Consider the following 19,909-nt stretch of genomic DNA (forward strand, 5'->3'; position numbering starts at 1 on the left):
GTGGCGTTCGTGTTCGTGTTGATCGTGCTATTGCCAGTCCGACGTGCCCATCGAGCGTTGGTAGATCTTTTGGAGGGTCCGCTGCATTGGAGTTCCGGAGATTGAAGATAGTCTTCAACTGGTTCGGAACTCTTTCCTTTATGTTTTTGTTGTTTATAGCATGCCGTTAATTAAGTTTTGATTTCATAACTGTATGTGTTGTATGTATATTGTTCGATTTCGGTCACTGTGAGATCGGTGCGATCTGAACACGCTCATGAAAGTCTCGGGATTCATGGCCCAAGGTCAAGAGCAAAAGGTTATCAAACTGAATCGGTTCATTTATGGGCTGAAACAGGCGTTTTGATCTTGGAACATTAGATTTGATGCTGCGATCAACTCTTACAGCTTTGACCAAAACGTTGACGAGCCTTGTGTCTATAAGAAAATCATCAACAGTTCAGTAGTTTTCCTAGTGTTGTATATAGACGATATCCTACTCATTGGGCATGATGTAGGTTTACCGAATTCAATTAAGAACTGGCTAGCGACTCAATTCCAAATGAAGGGAGAGGCTTAAATTGTTCTTTGTATTCAGATCTTTTGGGATCAGAAGAACAAAGTGCTAGCGCTGTCTCAGGCATCGTACATTGACAAAATGTTGATCATGTACTCGATGAAGAATTCCAAAAGGGGCCTACACCCTTTTTGGCATGGAGTTACATTGTCTAAGGAACAATATCCTAAGACACCTCAAGGGGTTGAGAAGATGAGATGGGTCCCCTATGCATCTGCCGTTGGCAGTTTGATGTATAACATCCTCAAGTATCTTAAGAGAATGAGGGACTACATGCTCGTGTATGGATCTAAGGATTTGATCCTTACTGTATACATGGACTCTAACTTTTAGACTGATAAGGATTCTTGAAAATCCACTTCACGTTCAGTGTTCACTCTTAACGGAGGAGTAGTAGTATGTCGAAGCACTAAGCAGGGGTGCACCGCTGACTCTATGATAAAGGCTAAGTATGTAGCAACTTGTGAAGCTGCTAAGGAGGTCGCTTGGCTTCGACACTTCTTGACTAATCTGGAAGTTGTTCCAGACATGTCTAGATCCATCACCTTTTATTGTGATAATAGTGGTACTGTATCAAACTCTAATGAGCCTAGGAGTCACAAGCACAAAAAACATATAGAGCAGAAGTATCATCTCATCCGAGAGATTGTGCACCGAGGAAACGTGATAGTCAGAAGATTACTTCAGAGCACAACATTGTTGACCCGTTTACGAAGGCTCTCACACCTACAGTTTTGTAGGGTCACCTTTATACCATAGGTCTACGGAACCGCCCGCGGCTGGACTAGTGCAAGTGGGAGATTTTTGTACTGGGCCTTAGTGCCCTAGTTTATTGTTTTTGTACTTGTTGTTACCTTGTACATCCACTCGCTTTAGGACAAGTCGAAGATTGTTGGGATTGATGCCTTAAATCTCGTCGGGTTCTGTAGTTTGTAAACACCTGTATGAACAAACGCTTGTGACGTAATAGTATGAGTTATTTTCTTCACTGTTGTCTATGAAATATGAGATATTTTATTTTCTTTAACCACAAACCAATAAACTAAGATCCCTGGTTGTCGTTGTGACTTAAGCATGTAAGTGGAGATATACAAGTGGATCATGCCTTAAGTGATAACCTAAATGGTCTGAAGTATATGGATAAAGGAAGGAAACCTTATCTTGGTGACATTACAGATACGACCCGCTTTGTAGATGTTACAAGTGTTGTAAAGTGCTACAGATGGTCTGATCCCGATTATTTATGTGGAGACATGCGAGCGGGGGTGTCCTATACAAAGGAGTTTGTATAAGACCAGACCACGAAGTGTTTAGTCTCGTTATATAACGCCGTTCATGACAAAAATTTTCATTTCATTAAGATGACCATGGGTAACATAACCTTAATTCTGAGTGAGTTGGAAACTCCTGCCTATGAGGGCGGTCCTTTGATTTTCATGGGCGCAAGTGGCCAGATTGCCAACTCAAACCTACTACTTTCGGGATTCGTCTGATTGGGGAGCTGGGAACTCAGCTACACAAGATGGAATTCATTCCTTCCCTGAAGCAAGGATAAGTAGATAGATTGCTCCCTTAAGGGCTGATTCCGGGGCTTGAAGGATGTGACGCCACATATCTTCTCATGGCCCGAGAGGTGTCCACTCATAGTTGGACTNCACATATCTTCTCATGGCCCGAGAGGTGTCCACTCATAGTTGGACTATGTTGTATTGTTCATTAGAGGAATCGGTGGTACTTAAGGAGTTAGATGTAACTACAGGAGTAAAACGGTAAATTGGCTCAACTGTACTTACGAGTGATCTGTGAAGGGTTATTGTACTATTGATTGGTTATATCCGATGGACACAGAAATATATCTGTGGTGAGAAGAGTGCAGCTGTTAGTCTTTACTGAAGTGCTCGATAGTTAACGGATGGTGGATCTCGTGATTAAAGAGTTTAGTCAACTATTCACGTACCGTTGGAGCTTCAAGCTACAGGTCCATAAGGTCACCTTGGTAGCTCAATGGATTCAAGTTGAGAATAAGTTTTTGGGTCAGTTTGAAGTATTCAAATTGACAAGAGGGAGTTTGATTATATATGATGTAATTAAACTGGTTCAATTATATGTGATATAATTGATATGATGTATGAGATACATTAATTGGAGGAATTTGATATAAATATGATTTATATTAAGTAAAGGAGAAAAGGACTATTGTTTAAATGTTACTGATAGCTCGTAGAAATGCAAGCTTTAGTAGCCTTTTAATTAGAATTATTAGGGCTAAAAGCAAAATATGCATGATAATACTAAGAATTCATGTGAAAAGTGAGCTTGCGTCAAATAGCACAAAAAATCCTTACTAACCTTATACCATGTGTTTTTCCAGGTCAACGTGTTCATTTTTACAGATATTACAAGAATTGATCGCATGTGTCGGTCCCAGACCGCTGCAAGGTTAAACGCATGAGTTGATTAAGTTCGCCGCATGGGATGTTGTGTCCACGGATTGATAGAAGTCTGCTCGCAAGGTAGATGGAATATGTTGGCACCTCAGGAGAAGTAAGCACGAACGCATACCTTAGGAATATCAATAAGATAAGATGATGTTGACATTGCGCATACTGCGACAAAAGTGGCAGTGAGGCAGAACGCAATCATGAGGGTTGTCGGTATTTGAGCTCTATAAATAGCACCTTGGACCTTCACTTTAAAACATCAGAGTTTTTGCCTTAAGGCAGATGCTTGCGATCACAGATGAGAGCATGAGCGAGATTTTCTTTGAGGATTCTTCACCTTCACAACCCATTCCGAGTGACAACCAGAGTCTTCGTCGAAGATAGAGCTCGAGAGAGACTTCTCCACCATTCATCCATGGCACCACCAACAGCCTTGACGCAGAGCCTTTCATTTCTTCCCTGATCACTGTCTTGTATTACATTTTAGCTTAAGATATTAAGAAATTTTGTAATCAATGCATATCTTAATTCTTTTAACGCTATCCTCATCTTTTTCTTTATCTTTATCATTGTTTACCTTCATTGTTTAGTTATCAAAGGCGATCGCATACTCAATCGTGTAGCCTAAAAATATGACACATGTAGCAACCCACCGAGAGGTATGCATTGTGCGAGTATAGTGAGTTAATTCTTTTTGCTTGGTGTGAGGCTGTAGCAACTCTTGTCTATGAGCTGTTGCAATGCTTGTCTATGAGCTAATTTGCCACATCTAACTGCCTTAGAAGGTAAGAGGTGGAAGCACTAAAGCAGAGTATGCATTGTTCCTAAAGATAGGCACAGTCTTATTCTCGGCACAACCATGCACTATAGAGATATAGACATGTAGCTGGCCACCGAGAGGTGTGCGATGCATTAGTGTGGCGAGTTGGGATTACTCGAGCGACTTAAGGTAATGAACATTACTATGTGTTAACAGTTGTTGCGTATCTACCAATTCTCATCGCAAGTCTTCCATTGCTCAATCTGATTAGTTAGGAGTAGGAGTAGTGTGTAATATATTAACTTCTTCTTTTTACTTTTATTCATCAAACGCATTGCTTCACAAACATTATTGAGTTACAAGTCCCTGAGTTTGACCTCGGATCACCCGAGAAACTTGCGTTCTCGTTATACTTGGTGAGAAAGCAAGAAAACTTGTGATAGGAATGCATGGTCATTGCATACGAGATTAACCATGATGTGATATTAAAACTATAGGTTATAAATATAATATGATAAGTTAGTTATTATATTTATTTATAATTAAAACAATTATGTGATAATTATGGGTGGTTTCTCCCTTAACCGTGCGTGAAAGTGGGAGGTTATGTTCAGTTTTCATAATTGAAGGATAATATGAAAAATGTTTTCATTTCGTAAGAAATCGCTTCATTAAGAGCATTACTAATCATTTAGCTCACGAGAGACTACACGATAACTTTCTTAGCGAGATTCTAAATGATCGTGTAAGCACCTTATCTAAACGATTGTGTAAAGCATTTTACTAAACAATCGCGTGCCAAGCGAGATTCTCTAAACGATCGTGTAAACGATCAAGCCTGTTTTTGATCAAGCTTATTTTTCTAAACGATTGTGTACCTGCTGAGTTTTACTAAATGATCAGGCACACAAAGTCTATGCGATAGATAGTTCATTCTCTCACTTGCTTGGTTTTTTAGTTCGATTGTTGCCTTCTTCCAACACTCTACGAATCCATCGGAGCCTATACCTCTTGGATTCTTACTCCGAGAATACCAAGGTTTCTGAGTGGTGATGTCTAAAAGGTTACTTGTTCATGGAGAAGATTGTTTGTGACTATTAGATGATTGGGTAGGCGAACAGGGCGAGAGTGAGAGATTGCTATCCAAATTCTTCACGAGAGCGAAAGCTCAGCAGAAGAAGAGTTCTTCAAAGGTATGTCTCTCGTTCTTTTTGTATTTAATTACTTAAGCATGCTGTAATTTGTTAGAAAATACATAACTGTACTATTTGTTTTTTAATGTCTTTAATTCTTTCACAATGGGCTTTTAAAGATCTTGCTTCCACTCATAGGTTCTCTTGGATAAGAGTTCCTTCAGATACCATTTCACCAATGATCAAGAGGTGCTATTAGGGAGAAGCTTGAGAGAGATATCTTCTTCAACTCCTCTACCCCGTTGGTTGTAGCAAGTATAAAAAACAAGCCAAAAAGGACAAGAGATTGAACTCTCTAGCTTGACTTCTACTTTTCACACTTCATTTCCATTCACCATTCATTTCATCAAGATGAGATTGTTTGTATAAACACTAGTTATCTTTAATTCAATCTTAACTTTGACCATTTATCACTTCTCCATCTTTTTACCTTTGAAATCGTGCATGTTTGTGAAATTTTCTGACTTAATGAGAGCATGAAATCTGTTGCTTAAGTCTCCCTGATTAGTTTATTAAAGTAATTAAGTAGTTAAGTCACTCGAGAGAGCAATTTAACTATCAAACGCATTAAGACAGGGCGTGAAAGAAGTCTAGAGTTAGAGTTGGTCATGTCTTTTGCCTATTCTTTATGACCAACGCATGCACCATAAAGATAGGATTACATGTGCCTTTCGCATTTAAAGATGTTGAACTTAGTGTGAACTAAAGAATAAAACTTCCAATTCATAGCACATACTTTTAGATTGTAAATAAGCATCTGTATCATCTTCATTGCACTCACATAAGCTTGTTAAACTTGCCAGGAAATCACCGCATACCATTTACACTTAGAACCATTCATCCATAATCCATTTCTCCCTCTGAACTCCTATTTCTTCTCGCATGTGTGCCATTAGCCCAATGTAAATAACCAACATTTCTGAAGTTAATAAGGAAACATTTGTATTAGATCCAAAAACAAGGTATGTGTTAGAAGCATTCTAGAGTCCTTTTGTTCGACCGTGGACATACAAAAAAACTTATGTTAGATTTATACTTAGGTTTGACTTAAGAGAACTTGTACGCATTCACAAGGTGTGCACGCATCTACTACCAACGCATCCTTTGATTCTCTTACCTAGAGAGAAATCACTCTTTCATCCATCTCCATTCATCATATTCATTCATCACCATTCTCCTCCATCATTTTAAGCACTTTTAGAATCAAAATCACGAGGCAAACAAGTTTTTGGCGTCATTGCCGAGGACTCTAGCAATTGAGCTAACCAAAATTTGGCTTTTGTATCTTTTGCCGAAACTTTTAATCATATTACAAGTTGATCTTGAACTTGTGAACATTTTATGAGCAGGGAGAGTACTCCTGAACTCATACACGATCTTTTGAAAGAACCTAATTCAGACGAAGAAACAGACCAAATCATTGTTGAAGGTTAAGGCGACAACAACATCAATGACTACAACAACAAGTACATAGGGTAGACGATCAGATGAATCAAAACTTGGCTTAACAACTAGCAAATGCTACTATAAATCCAATCCTAATGGTGAACAATAGCATGCGTCCAATGCGTGAGTATGCGTCACCAGTACTATATGACTTTTTTCCAGGAATCATCTACCCAACGCCTGAGAATGTGATTCGAAATGAAATTAGTTATGTTCAAATGCTGTAGGCAGTAGACAATTTGGAGGTACTCTTGACGAGGATCCTCATGCCCATATGAAACACTTCTTAGAAACTTGCAACTCATTCGTGATTCCTAGAATCACGCCAAAAGCTATAAGACTACCCTTACTCATTCCATGATGATGCCAAATAGTGGCGAGCTCTATAGAGCCAAGTGAGATAACAACATGGGATATGTTGTTAGAGAAATTCATGTAGAAATAATTTCCTGCTACTGTCAATGCAAGAAGGCATCGGGAGATCATGAGTTTTAAACAAGGAGAGTTTGATACACTTAGCGCTGCATGAGAGAGATTTAAAGGGTTAGTCAAAAAGTGTCCTAACCATGGACTACCTCTAACTATACAAATGGAAACTTTCTATGGAGAATTAAATAGACCTTTTTAAATGGCAGCAGATGCAGCCGTTGTAGGCGGCCTTGTGGATAAATCATATAATGAAACCAAGGAAATTTTAGATCGAATTGCCAAGCATAACATGGAATGAGTTGATGACGCCTACAACTCCAAGAAAGTAGGAGGCATTCTCAGAGTGCTATTGACACCAACGCAGTGGCCACTCTATCAGCACAAGTAGCTGCGACGACTAACATGTTGAAAAATCTAATGGTGAGTAATGCACCACAAACGTAGAATGTTTAACAAGTAGACACATTCACACAACTCATGGTCAGCTGTGTGGGTTGTGAAGAGCCACACTCCTATAATGACTGCCCATAGAATCCGCAGTCAGTCTGCTTCATAAAAAACAACCCTTTGTCAAACACTTATAATCCTAAATGGAGAAACCATCCTAATTTTTCTTGGAAAGGTCACCAACAAGATCAACATCAAGCTAGAACACATCAGCAGCATAGGCAGGGGCCGCCGCTTGGATTCCAGCCTACGCAACAGTAGCCTCAACATCAAACTTTTAACATAGGGGGCAACATATCGAGCTCATCATCTCACTTGAAAACTTGTTGAAAGAATATGTAGTTTAGAATGACATGTTGCTGAAAAGCCAAGCATCATCAATTAGGAACTTGGAGATGCAAGTTGGGAAGATTACTAGTGAGCTAAAGAATCGGCCGCATGGAGTATTTCCTAGTAATACTGAAGCACTAGAAAGTAATAGCGGCAAGGAGCAATACCACACAATGACATTGAACAGTGGTAGACCTTTGATAGAAGAGAAACCCAAGAAAAGACCTTCATCCTTCAACATCTAAAAACACACCGCAAACAACTACGACATTTGAGAGAGAGCAACAAGAAAGAACATTGGGCTCTGTTAGTCATTCTCAACCGAGTACTTCTAATGCAGGGGAACCGGAGGTGCATCTGAACGAATAATTTCCCCGACGCTGGAAAAAAAATGATGAGAAGCAGTTCAAATGTTTCCTTGAGATTTTTAAATAATTACATATCAACATCCCTCTCACTGAGATGTTGGAGCAAATGGCTAGTTATGTAAAGTTCTTGAAGGATGTTTTGACAAAGAAGAGAAAGATTAGTGAGCTTGAAATCGTAGCGTTAACACAAGACTGTGATGCATTGATCTACAATAAAATTCTTGAAAAACAGAGAGATCCAGGCAGTTTCACTGTCCCTTCCTCGGTAGGTGGAATAGACTTGGGGCACGCGTTGTGTGATTTACAAGCCAACATCAATCTCATGCCACTCTTTATTTTTAAGAAACATGGAATCGATGAAGCTAGGCTTACCAAGGTAAACCTTCAACTCATTGATGATCAATTACGTATCTAGAAGGAAAGATTGAGATATTTTAGTGAAGGTTGACAATGAGGCCGGGCCGGGCCGGGGGGCATCCCTTATCCCCGGCCCTGGGGGAAATTATCCGCGGGGATTACCCATTGGGGAAATGGGGTCCCCATGGGGTTCTCGTACTAGTTCCCCATGGGGATTCCCCATTTTTTTAATTAAAAATTGATTTAAAAATTGATTTTATTTAAATTCTTTAAATTTGGGCTTGGCTTCTTGGGCTTAGAGTTAGAATTTTGATATTTAATATTGGGCTCCAATCCAACATTATGCATTATGAACATATATATAAATAATTATTTTATATATTATAAATATATCAAATTGGGAGTCAGGGATTAATCGGAGTCGGGGTCGGGGTAGGGGCCCCAAAAGTTTTCCCCAGTTTTACCCCATCCCCGGTCAAACCGGGGATTCCCCGCCCCGATCGAGGCAGGTCCCCACGGGGAATTTTGCCAACCTTATTGAAAAGTTCATATTTGCGGTAGATTTCATTATTTTAGATTATGAAGCTGACAGGGATGTCCTAATCATTCTTGGATGCCCGTTTCTAGCCACCAAAAAAGTTTTCATTGACGTGCAAAAGAGGGAACTCATGATGTATGTGGACAACCAAGAAGTCAAATTCAATGTGATTAAGCATTGAAGTTCCCAGATGACATATAACCCTGCCAACCTATTGATTCAATTCAGCTGCTCGAGGAAGAGGAACAAGAGGTGGACCAAGTCTATGAGGTCCATGCGTTGAGCAAAAATACACGGAGGTTCGAACTGCTAAGTTTGGATGAGCAGCAGACCAAACCAGTGCTCCTATCTCTGGAGGAGCCGCCAACGCTTGAATCCAGTGTTGTATGTAGACGATATCCTACTCATTGGGAATGATATAGGATTACTAACTACAGTTAAGAACTGGCTAGCGACCCAATTCCAAATGAAAGATTTGGGAGAGGCTCAGTTTGTTCTTGGTATACAGATCTTTCGGGATCGAAAGAACAAAGTGCTAACGCTGTCTCAGGCATCGTACATTGATAAGATGTTGCTCAAGTACACGATGCAGAACTCCAAAAGGGGTCTACTGCCTTTCAGGCATGGAGTTAATTTATCTAAGGAAATGTGTCCTCAGACGCCTTAGAAGGTTGAGGAGATGAGATGGGTCCCATATGCATCTATCATTGGCTGTTTGATGTATGCGATGCTCTGTACTAGACCAGACATTTGTTATACTGTGGGAATAGTTAGTAGGTATCAGCTTAATCCGGGACAAGGTCACTGGACCGCAGTCAAGAACATCCTCAAGTATCTTCGGAGAACAAGGGACTACATGCTCGTGTATGGAACTAGGGATTTGATCCTTACTGGATACACGCATTCTGACTTTCAGACTGATAAGGATTCTCGGAAATCCACTTCAGGGTCATCTTAATGAAGGAGCTGTGGTGTGGGAAGCACTAAGCAGAGATGCATCACCGACTCCACGATGGAGGCCAAGTATGCAGTGACTTGTGAAGTTGCTAAGGAGGTCGTTTAGCTCAGGAAGTTCTTGACTGATCTGGAATTTGTTCCAGACATGTCTAGGCCCATCACCCTCTATTGTGTCAATAGCGGTACTGTGGCGAACTCTAGGGAGCCTAGGAGTCATAAGCGCGGTAAACATATAGAGCAGAACGTTGCTGACCCGTTTACAAAGGCTCTTACGATTACAGTTTTTTAGGGTCACTTTCAGAGCATGGGTCTACGGGACCGCCCGCAGCTGGACTAGGATGTTTTAATTACTTTACCACAAACCAATAAACTAAGATCCCTGGTTATCGTTGTAACTTAAGCATGTATGTGGTGACATATAGGTGGATCATGTCTTAAGTGATAACCAAAATGGTTTGTAGTATATGGATATAGGAAGGAAACCTTATCCTGGTGACGCTATGGATGCAACCTGCTTTGTAGAATAGTTACAAGTATTGTGACTTGATACAGATGGTCTGATCCTAATCATTCATGTGGAGACATGCGAGCGAGGGCGTCCTATACAAAGAAGTTTGTATAAGATTGGACCATGAAGTGTTATAGTCTCATTATATAATGTCGTTCATGACAGAGACTTCACTTCCCTAGGATAACCATAAGTAACATGACCTTAATCCTAAGTGAGTTGGAAACTCCTACCTTTGAGGAAAATCCTTTGATTTGCATGGGCGCGAGTGACCAGATTGCCAACTCAAACCTACAACTTTGAGGATTCGTCTGATTTGGAGCTGGGAACTCAGCTACACAAGATGCAATTCCCTTCTTCCCCGAAGCAGGAGTAAGTAGATAGATTGCTCCCTTAAGGGCTGATTCTGGGGCTTGAACGATGTGGCACCACACACCTTCTCATGGCCCAATAGGTGTCCACACATAGTAGGAATATGTTGTATTGTTCGTTAGAGGGATCGATGGTACTTAAGGAGTTAGATGTAACTATAGGGGCAAAACGGTAAATTGGTCCAACTGTAATTACGAGCATCTGTGAAGGGTTATCGTACTGTTGATTGTTATATCCGATGGACACAGAAATATATCTGTGGTGAGAAGAGTGCAGTTGTCGGTCTTTAGTGGAATGCCTGGTAGTTAACGGATGGTGGATCTCATGGCTAAAGAGTTTAGTCAGCTATTCACGTACCATTGGAGCTTCGAGCCATAGGTCCATAAGGTCCTCTTGGTAGCTCAATGGATTCAAGTTGAGAATCAGTTTTTTGGGTCAGTTTGAAGTGTTCAAATTGACAAGAGAGAGTTTGATTATATATGATATAATTAAACGGATCAATTATATATGATATAGTTGACATGATGTATAAGATACATTAATTGGAGGAAAAGGATATAAATATGATTTATATCTAGTGGAGGAGAAAAGGACTATGGTTTATATATTGCATATGATGTGATATTAAACTATAGGTTAAAAATATAATATGATTATATTTATTTCTAATTAAACAATTAGAAGATAATTGTTGTCGGTTTTTTCTCCATAACCAAATGAGATAGTGGGAGGTTGCATTCAGTTTTCATAACTGAAGGATAAAATGAAAATAATTTTCATTTTGCTAAGAGATCGGATAATCGCTTCACGAATTAGTACACTACCCAAAAGCCTATACGATAGCTCAAGTTGTCCTAAACAAAAGCCTATACGATAGCTCAAGTTGTCCTAAACGATTGTATACATGAGGATTACCTAAACGATCGTATAGACTTTTCTAAACGATCAAGCCCTTTTTACTACATGATCGTGTACCTTTTGCTAAGCGATCAAGCATCCATCTATGCGATAGACTCCATACCTCTCCCACTTACTTGGTCGTGGTAAACGATCGTTGTTTACTCCTCCTCTCTACCAAATCCAATAGAGCCCACACTTCCTTGATTCTCACTCCGAGAATACCGAGGTTTTCGAGTGGTTGTTTCCTCTTTGATGTTTGGGGCATCGACTTCATGGGACCCTTTCCTCTATCTTATGTTCAGCAGTACATTCTAGTAGCAATGGATTATGTGTCTAAGTGGGTCGAGGCAATGGTCTGTGCCAAAAATGATGTGACAATGTTTTCTAAATTTTTTATCAAGTCAATTTTCATGCGTTTTGGGATACCAAAGGCATTGATAAGTGACAAAAGTGCACATTTTATTAATTGCATCATTTCTAAATTACTTGCCAAATATAATGTTAGGCATAAGGTGGCTACCGCATACCATCCATAGACGAACGAGCAAGCAAAAGTCTCTAATAGAGAGATCAAGTCGATTTTGGATAAAGTTGTCAATGCATCTAGAAGAAATTGGGCACAGAAGCTGGATGAAGCTCTTTGGGCATATAGGATTGCATTTAAATTTCCTATAGGTATGTCTCTTTATACCTTAGTATTTGGAAATGCCTACCACTTAGCTTTGGAATTAGAGCACAAGGCGTTTTGGACAATGAAAAAGCTGAACTTAGATCTGGATGTCGTGGGGGAAAATAGAAAGCTACAGTTCAATGAACTAGATGAGTGGCAACTGAACACATATGAAAACACAAAGATTTATAAGGAAAAGACAAATGCTGACATGACCAACACATTAGTAAGAAAGAATTCTTCATTGGTCAAAGGGTCCTACTCTTTAACTCGTTTTTGCGACTGTTTTCAGGAAAGCTTAAATCCAAGTGGTCAAGGTCGTTTGTTATTAAAGCAATCTTTCCTTATGAAGTCGTGGAGCTCACTCGAGAGAATGACACTAATGCCTTCAAGGTAAATGGACAGAGGGTAAAGCCATACTTTGAAGAAAATATGGAACACAATAAGACATCCATCGAGTTAAACGAGGTTTCCTAAAGTTCGGTTTGAAATATCCCCGCATGCATACAGAAATATATTCCGGGGATGCTTCCTCCCTCTCTCCTACTTTACTTTTTTGCGTTATATATACCATGCGTTTGTTTCTAATTCCTGTTTGAATTCTTGTTTTGCACTGAAATTTTAAGTTTGTGTCATGATAGTTTACCCTGCATGCTTTTGGATGATTGTTTAAAAACCAATCTTGTGGACTTCTAGATTTTGGGGGGAGGGGTGTTCTAGAGTAGAGATGTTAGAATTAGGCCAACGCATACCCATACGTTGGAATAGTAAAAAATATTATGGGAAGTTAAACCACTCGAGTATTTGGGAGACGCATCTCCTCAGTTCCACATTTAATGCACAGCCCAAATGTCACCCGCTATTGATACTTGTCAACTTTGTCCCCTCTTTCTCTCTCCCCTGCGTTTCCCTATAAAAGGGGTTCATAACCCACTTCATCTTCTTCTTTCTTCCGACTCTCAACCCTAGCTTCTCAAAATTCTCGAGCTTTCATGTCATCCAACCACTCTCAACCGAGCATCCTTTCGAGCTTTCAAGCCTTTTCATCGTAGCATAATGATCTGGATTCCTATTTCAACCCATAAATGGATTGATTCAGCTTACAAACTTTTTACTCCTGACCTTGGGCTATGAACCCCTCGAGCTGAGACATAAAGATATTCTCTTCAAGATTGTCATTCAAAAAAGTAGTCTTGACATTCATTTTCCATATCTCATAGTCATGATATATGGTTATGGACAAGATAATTCTTTTAGACTTAAGCATAGCTACAGGAGAAAAAATTTCCTCATAGTCAATCTTTTCCCTTTAAGTACAACCCTTTGATACAAGTCTAGCTTTGAAGGTCTATACCTTTTCAGCTACATCTTTCTTTCTTTCATAGAACCATTTACAGCCTATGGGTTTCACCCCTTCAGGTGGATTTACAAGCTACCATACTGAATTGGAGTACATAGACTCCATTTTAAGGTCCATGACTTTGACCCATTGGTCCTTGTCTACGTCATTCATTGCTTGTTTATGGGACAATAGATCCTCAACAGTATCATATGGTACGACAACCTAAGTTTTAGTTAAACCCAAGTAACGATCAAGATGTATCACAACCCTCCCACTGCGAAGAGGCACTCTTAACAATTGAGAAGGACGAGACTAACCTAAAGTGTTGGCTTCTTCATTAACTCTTGATGAAGGACCAACTGCATCAACAACCCTTGTTGATGCTTCAATAGCTTCACTTAATACTATTTTACTATGTGGTTTATGATCTCTCATGTGGTCTTTCTCGAAAAATGTAGCATTTGTCGATACAAACACCTTATTTTCTTGAGGGTCATAGAATAAACGACCTCTCGTTTCCATAGGGTAACCAACAAATTGGCATAATATTGAACGAGGTTCTACTTTTTAGAATTTGTCACTAACATATGTGCAGGACAACCCCATGCTCTAAAGTAATGTAAACTCGGTTTACGCCCCTTCCATAACTCGAAAGGTATTTTAGAAACACTCTTCGAGGAACATTGTTCAAGATGTGAACTACAGTCCTTACTGTATACCCCCAAAACAAGTTAGGCATTTGAGCATAATTCATCATAGAACGAAGCATATCTAATAAGTTTCTATTTCTCCTCTCTGATACACCGCATCTGAGGTGTACTAGGGCTGAAAGTTGGGATTGAATTCCCTGTTCTATCATATAGTCCTAGAATTCTAAATCCATGTACTCTCCACCCCGATCAGATCAAAGTGTTTTAATTGTTCTACCTAATAAGTTTTCAACTTCAACCTTATACTCTTTGAACTTTTCAAGGCTTCAGACTCATGTTCCATTAGGTATAAGTAACCATATCTTGAATAATCAATTATGAAAGAAATGAAGTATTAGTACCCTTCTCGAGCCTTTACATTCATTAGAGCACAAAGATCTGAATGTATGAGCTCTAAGGACTCTTTAGCTCTATAACCTTTTCCACTAAAAGGTCTTTTTGTCACTTTTCCTTCAAGATAGAATTCACATGGAGGTAATGAATTATCTTCTAGCTTGCTTAGAAGTCCATTCGTTACCAATCTCCTGATCCTATCCAGATTTATGTGACCTAATCTCAAATGCCAAAAATATGTATCATTGTTACTTTGAGAAATTCTTTGCCTTTTTGTTTGAGTATTCATACTTTAAAACATCTCATGATTTAAAAGTGCTTTTGATTTAGTTGGTTTTAATACATACAAGTTGTCTTCTAGTTTAGTTGAACAGATAGTCACACTATTTTTCATAATGAACATTTCATTAGAAGAAAAAGAAATAGAGTACGATTGTTCAATTAAACAGGAAATAAATACAAGGTTCCTCCTCATTTTGGGAACAATGTATAAGTTTTCTAAAAACATAAAATCTATTTCCAAAAAACAACTCAGTAGCTCCCATTGCACGAGCTAAAACAGTGTCTCTCTTGAATCAAGTATTCAAGCATCATGGTCATTTTCCACTAAACAAGTTTCCAGAACTAGTAAATCATATTTACCTTTATTCCCTTTCTTCTTTTCAGCAAGGTACTTAGGGAAATTGTATTTCTAATGACAATCCACATTGCAGTGGAAGCATTTTCCCTTGTCAGCTTTAGCCTTTTCCTTGCCTTTCCTAGCAGCGGGAGCCTTCCCCTTCCATCCTTTCTTTTTCTAGATCTTCTTAGGACCAGAGGAGGAATAATCAGACTTAGTTCCTGAGGATGAATCTTTGTGGAAGTTTCTAGAATGGGCAACATTTGCCTCTCCTTCTACTAGTCCCTTACCTTTCAAAAGAGACTCATAAGTCTGTAACTCATTAAGAAGGGTAGTCAGAGTGTACTATATTTTGTTCATAACCACATTGCTGCGGAATTGAAGAAAACTTTTCGAAAGAGATTCTAAAATAAATAACACCTAACTTTGCTCGTCGATGACCGCTCCGTTCATTTCGGCAACACTGAACTAGACCATCAGGTCGAGAACATGTTCTTTCACTAATTGGCTTTCCTTCATGTGCACATTGTAAATGTACTTGAGGGCCTCATGTCGGATCTGAATGGACGATTGTCCAAACATGTCCTTGAGGGACTCCATGATCTGACATGCAAACATCATGACTTCATGCTTCTTGGTAAGAAAGTCAAACAAACTTGCCAAGATGTAGACTTGGTCCTTATCATTGGCCTTCGTCCAACGGTCATATGCATCCTTCAGTGCTTGGGATGCATTGCGAGTGGGGACTCGAGGACATTCCTCTATCAAGATGAACCACAGATCATCAATAACCAAAATCGTATTCAGGTTAGATTTCCATGTCAGTTTTCACCGGTTAATTTTTCGTTTTTAAGCAAGGAAATGATTATGGAAGACATGCTGAAACAAATAATAATCAATTAACCATATTAGTTATATTTGTCTTAACCCATTACATAATTATCCAATTAATTTAGCAAAAACACATGTAATTATAGAACCCTAATTAAACTATTGATTTTAGTTTTTGCAACGATCCTTCAGAGGTTTAGAGCAATAGCCACCGAAGGGTGATCAGCTACTCCTCCCTTAAACTAAGACAATCTCAACCAATCACTAATACCAGAATAACTCTTATTCCTATAGTTATTCCTATAGTTTTTAGCTCCCATAAGGATCCTAGAGGTACGCTTCAACAGGCTACCGAAAGGAAAGACAACTATTGAAGATTAGCCTAAGAAACGTTATCCACTGCTGGAGTTTGCATTGTTCTGACTCCTATGATCAAGCCCTTCGAAGGGATGGTCGCTCTAGGACGACACATAGGTGGACCATAGAAATCTCACGATGCAACCTAATGGAGGAGACTGTAGGATATGTTAACACGCATCACTCTCTTACTTACTATGAACACTTTCCCTATTCACCTTATTATTAACCCATGCAAATAGTTTTCAAAGGGAGGCCATGCCCAGGGCGACACGAAGCTAAACATGGATCTCACGGTGTGAACTCTTAGGGATGTGTGAGCTGAAGCTTGATATATTACACATACCAATTTCCTCCCATTAAAGTATTCTAATATTTTTAGGGTTTTATTATACTTAGTTTAAAAAATGGCTAATGAATTTATCTAGGTCCTTTTAATTTTCTCAATATAACATTTATACTGAATGATTTATCAATACTTGATTTCATTTATTAAACTCTTTAATAAAATCAATCATTTTTTACATGCTTATAAAATATTTGTGCAATTCACCTTCCAAGTTGGTTCCCAGGTGGAGGTATTCCATTTCGTCAGCTTAAATACCCCATCCTAGACAGAACATTCCTTTGACAAAGATCCCTTATGAGCAATTATTTTATAAATTTAATATTTTGATTAAATTCATTTTAATCTTATTAAAAAAAATAAAAAAAAATTATTTCTTCTATTACTAGCCTACTGCGAGGTTGATGTTTCTTTATGTGGTCCTCTTTCAAGAAAGTTGCATTTGTCAACACAAATACTTTATCTTCCCGAGGATTGCCTTTCGTTTCTTTAGGGTAGCCTACAAATAGGCATACTTTTGAACAGCGTTCTAATTTTTTAAGATTTTGCACCAATACATGTGCTGAGCAACCCCAGATTCTGAAGTGATGTAAACTTCCTTTACGTCCTCTCCAGAGCTCGTAAGGTATTTCAGAATCACTTTTCGAGGGAACCATATTTAAAATATACATTGCAGTTTCAACTGCGTGTCCCCAAAAAGAATTTGGTAATTGGGCATAACTCATCATAGAACGAACCATGTTCAACAAGGTTTTATTTCTCCTTTCTGCTATACCATTTTGTTGAGGTGTAACAGAGGCTGTGAGTTGAGATTAGATTTCATGTTCTATCAAATAGTTATGGAATTTCATGTCCACATACTCACCACCTTGATCTGATTGAAGTGTTTTAAGCTTTTTACCTAATTGGTTCTCAACTGCTGCCTCATATTCTTTAAATTTTTCAAATGTTTCGAACTTTTGATGCATTAGGTAAGTATGCCCATACCTTGAATAGTCATCAACGAAGCTGATGAAATATTCATACCCTCCTCTAGCTCTCATATTCATAAGACCGCAAAGGTCTGAATATACCAACTATAAAGGTTCTTTGGCTCTAAAACCTTTTCCAGAAAAAAGATCTTTTAGTCATTTTACCCTCAAGACAAGATTCACATGACAGTAATGAACTGTCTTCTAACTGATTTAGATGATCGTTCTTAACCAAACTCTCAATCCTATTGAAATTTATGTGACCAAGTCTCAAGTGGCAGATATAGGCATTTGGAGAAACTTTCCATTTCTTATTTTTAGTCTTAGCTGTTTTAAACATCTTTATATTCAAAACGGCTTTTACCTCAGTCGATTTTAACAAGTACAAGTTATTTTCCAATTTTGCGGAAAATGTTTTGACATTCTTTGAAGTAATGAACACTTCATCATTATTGAAAGAAACTTTATAAGCTTCTTCCAGCAAAAAAGAGATAGATATTAGATTCCTTTTCATAGAAGGAATGTAACAAACATTTTTCAGCAAAATGTATTTATCTCCTATAAATAACTTCATATCTCTCACTACTTTAGCTTAAACAACCTCCCCGATCTCTACCTTAAAGATTGTTTCGCCTTCTATAAACTGTCTCCAGGAACTTTCAAAGAGAAAGTATAGATATGATTAGTGGCACTTGAATCTGTTATCCAAGTTTTATCATTTTCATTAAGCATGTTTTGATGACAAGTAAATTATATTTATTTTGTTGTTCGAATTTTACATTTTCATCTATATAGTTCAAAACTTTAGATGAGTTGGGAGATAAAGGACATTCATCTGTTAAAACTCCTTTTGAACTATCAATTGCTAGTAATTTGTATGTTGAATTGATTTTACCGGTAACTAATTCGGAAGCGGGTATTTTAAAAGTATTTGACATGCTGAAAATTTTAAACAAATTCTAATTAATTAAATTACAACTAAATCCAAAATCAAATTTTAGCAAAAAGTCATAATGTACCCATAACCATTATTTATTTGCAACCATACTATAGTGAGTCAGAATAAGTGCTACCGAGGGGTAGTCAAATATTCTTTCACTAAAGCAAAACAATTTTGTCCAAACACTATCTCTAGAATAACTCTTATTTTTATAGTTATTTAGCTACCGCTTTCGGTCAGAAATTACTAACACTTTAGTAATTCTGTATGTGTAACCCTCCGTTTTCAGACCTCAGAGTTCGGCCCCAACAATGCTACCAAAATGGAGAGTCAAGGTTGGGAATGGACCTAAGAAAATCCTATCCATTTCTGGTATTTGAGTTGTTCTGAATCCTATATTACAACCCTCCGAGGGGATAGCCGTCGTTAAACGACTAATAAGGGCTGCCTAAAGCAAACCAACAGGTGTAACATAGGAATCTCACGATCCAAACTAATGAAACAGACCGCAGGACACGTTGACACATATCCTTCACCCACTTACTATGAACTACTTCTCTATTCATCTTGCTCTTGACTCATACAAACAATTTCCAAATGGAGGTCACTCCCAAGGTGACACGAAGCGTCATATGAATCTCATGGTGTGAACTTTTTAGGGACGTGAAAGTAAAAATCAATATATCATATATTTGATTTTTATTTGAACAACCTCCCCTTATTCACCTGAATCTTGATTTATGCAAATACTTTTCGAATGGAGGTCACTCCCAGGGTGACACGAAGTACTGCATATATCTCGATTGTGAACTCTTAGGGATGTGAGGGCTTAAAAATGACGTATCATATATGTTATTAATCTCCTACTGAAGTGTTCGAATAACTTTATCATATAAGTTATTAAACTTCCACTAAAGTGTTCTACTATTTGTTTGGGTATATATACTCATATTTATTTCGGCTAATTAAACAACTTTAAGTCTATGTGGTTTATCCAAGTATAACATTTATAAAAGGATTTTAACTTATGATGTCTTAGGTGATAAACCATTTTATTACCTCACACCGCTCACGTATTGCTTGTAAAACTCGTTATAATTTAATTATTCGGCCATAATCCCCAGGTAGGAGGTGTTCCGTACACCGTCAACTTAAATACTTCTAGCCTTAGACAAGATTATATACCGT

General features: G+C 38.3%; 1 protein-coding gene across 1 annotated transcript; it reads right to left on the reverse strand.

Annotated features, from left to right (window-relative positions):
• Positions 1 to 15,453: 15,453 nt before the first annotated feature.
• LOC120077202 lies at positions 15,454 to 17,051 on the reverse strand. The gene is made up of 3 exons (XM_039031106.1): positions 17,018 to 17,051; positions 15,751 to 16,037; positions 15,454 to 15,588 (listed from the first exon to the last, which is right to left on the reverse strand). Exons 1-3 carry the CDS (start codon positions 17,049 to 17,051, stop codon positions 15,454 to 15,456), a joined length of 456 nt encoding a protein of 151 aa, XP_038887034.1.
• Between the last annotated feature and the right edge of the window lie 2,858 nt (positions 17,052 to 19,909).

The sequence above is a fragment of the Benincasa hispida genome, chromosome 5, assembly GCF_009727055.1.
Source record: "Benincasa hispida cultivar B227 chromosome 5, ASM972705v1, whole genome shotgun sequence".
NCBI lineage: Eukaryota > Viridiplantae > Streptophyta > Magnoliopsida > Cucurbitales > Cucurbitaceae > Benincasa > Benincasa hispida.

Excerpts from the sequence above, each read along its gene's own strand:
- LOC120077202 (XM_039031106.1), bottom strand. The coding sequence starts at position 17,051 with ATGGAATACCTCCACCTGGGAACCAACTTGGAAG. Across the intron at positions 16,038-17,017 it reads CCTGGGAACCAACTTGGAAG|AGGAATGTCCTCGAGTCCCC; the intron begins GTGAATTGCACA and ends TCATCTTGATAG. Across the intron at positions 15,589-15,750 it reads AACATGTTCTCGACCTGATG|ACTTATGAGTCTCTTTTGAA; the intron begins GTCTAGTTCAGT and ends AATGAGTTACAG.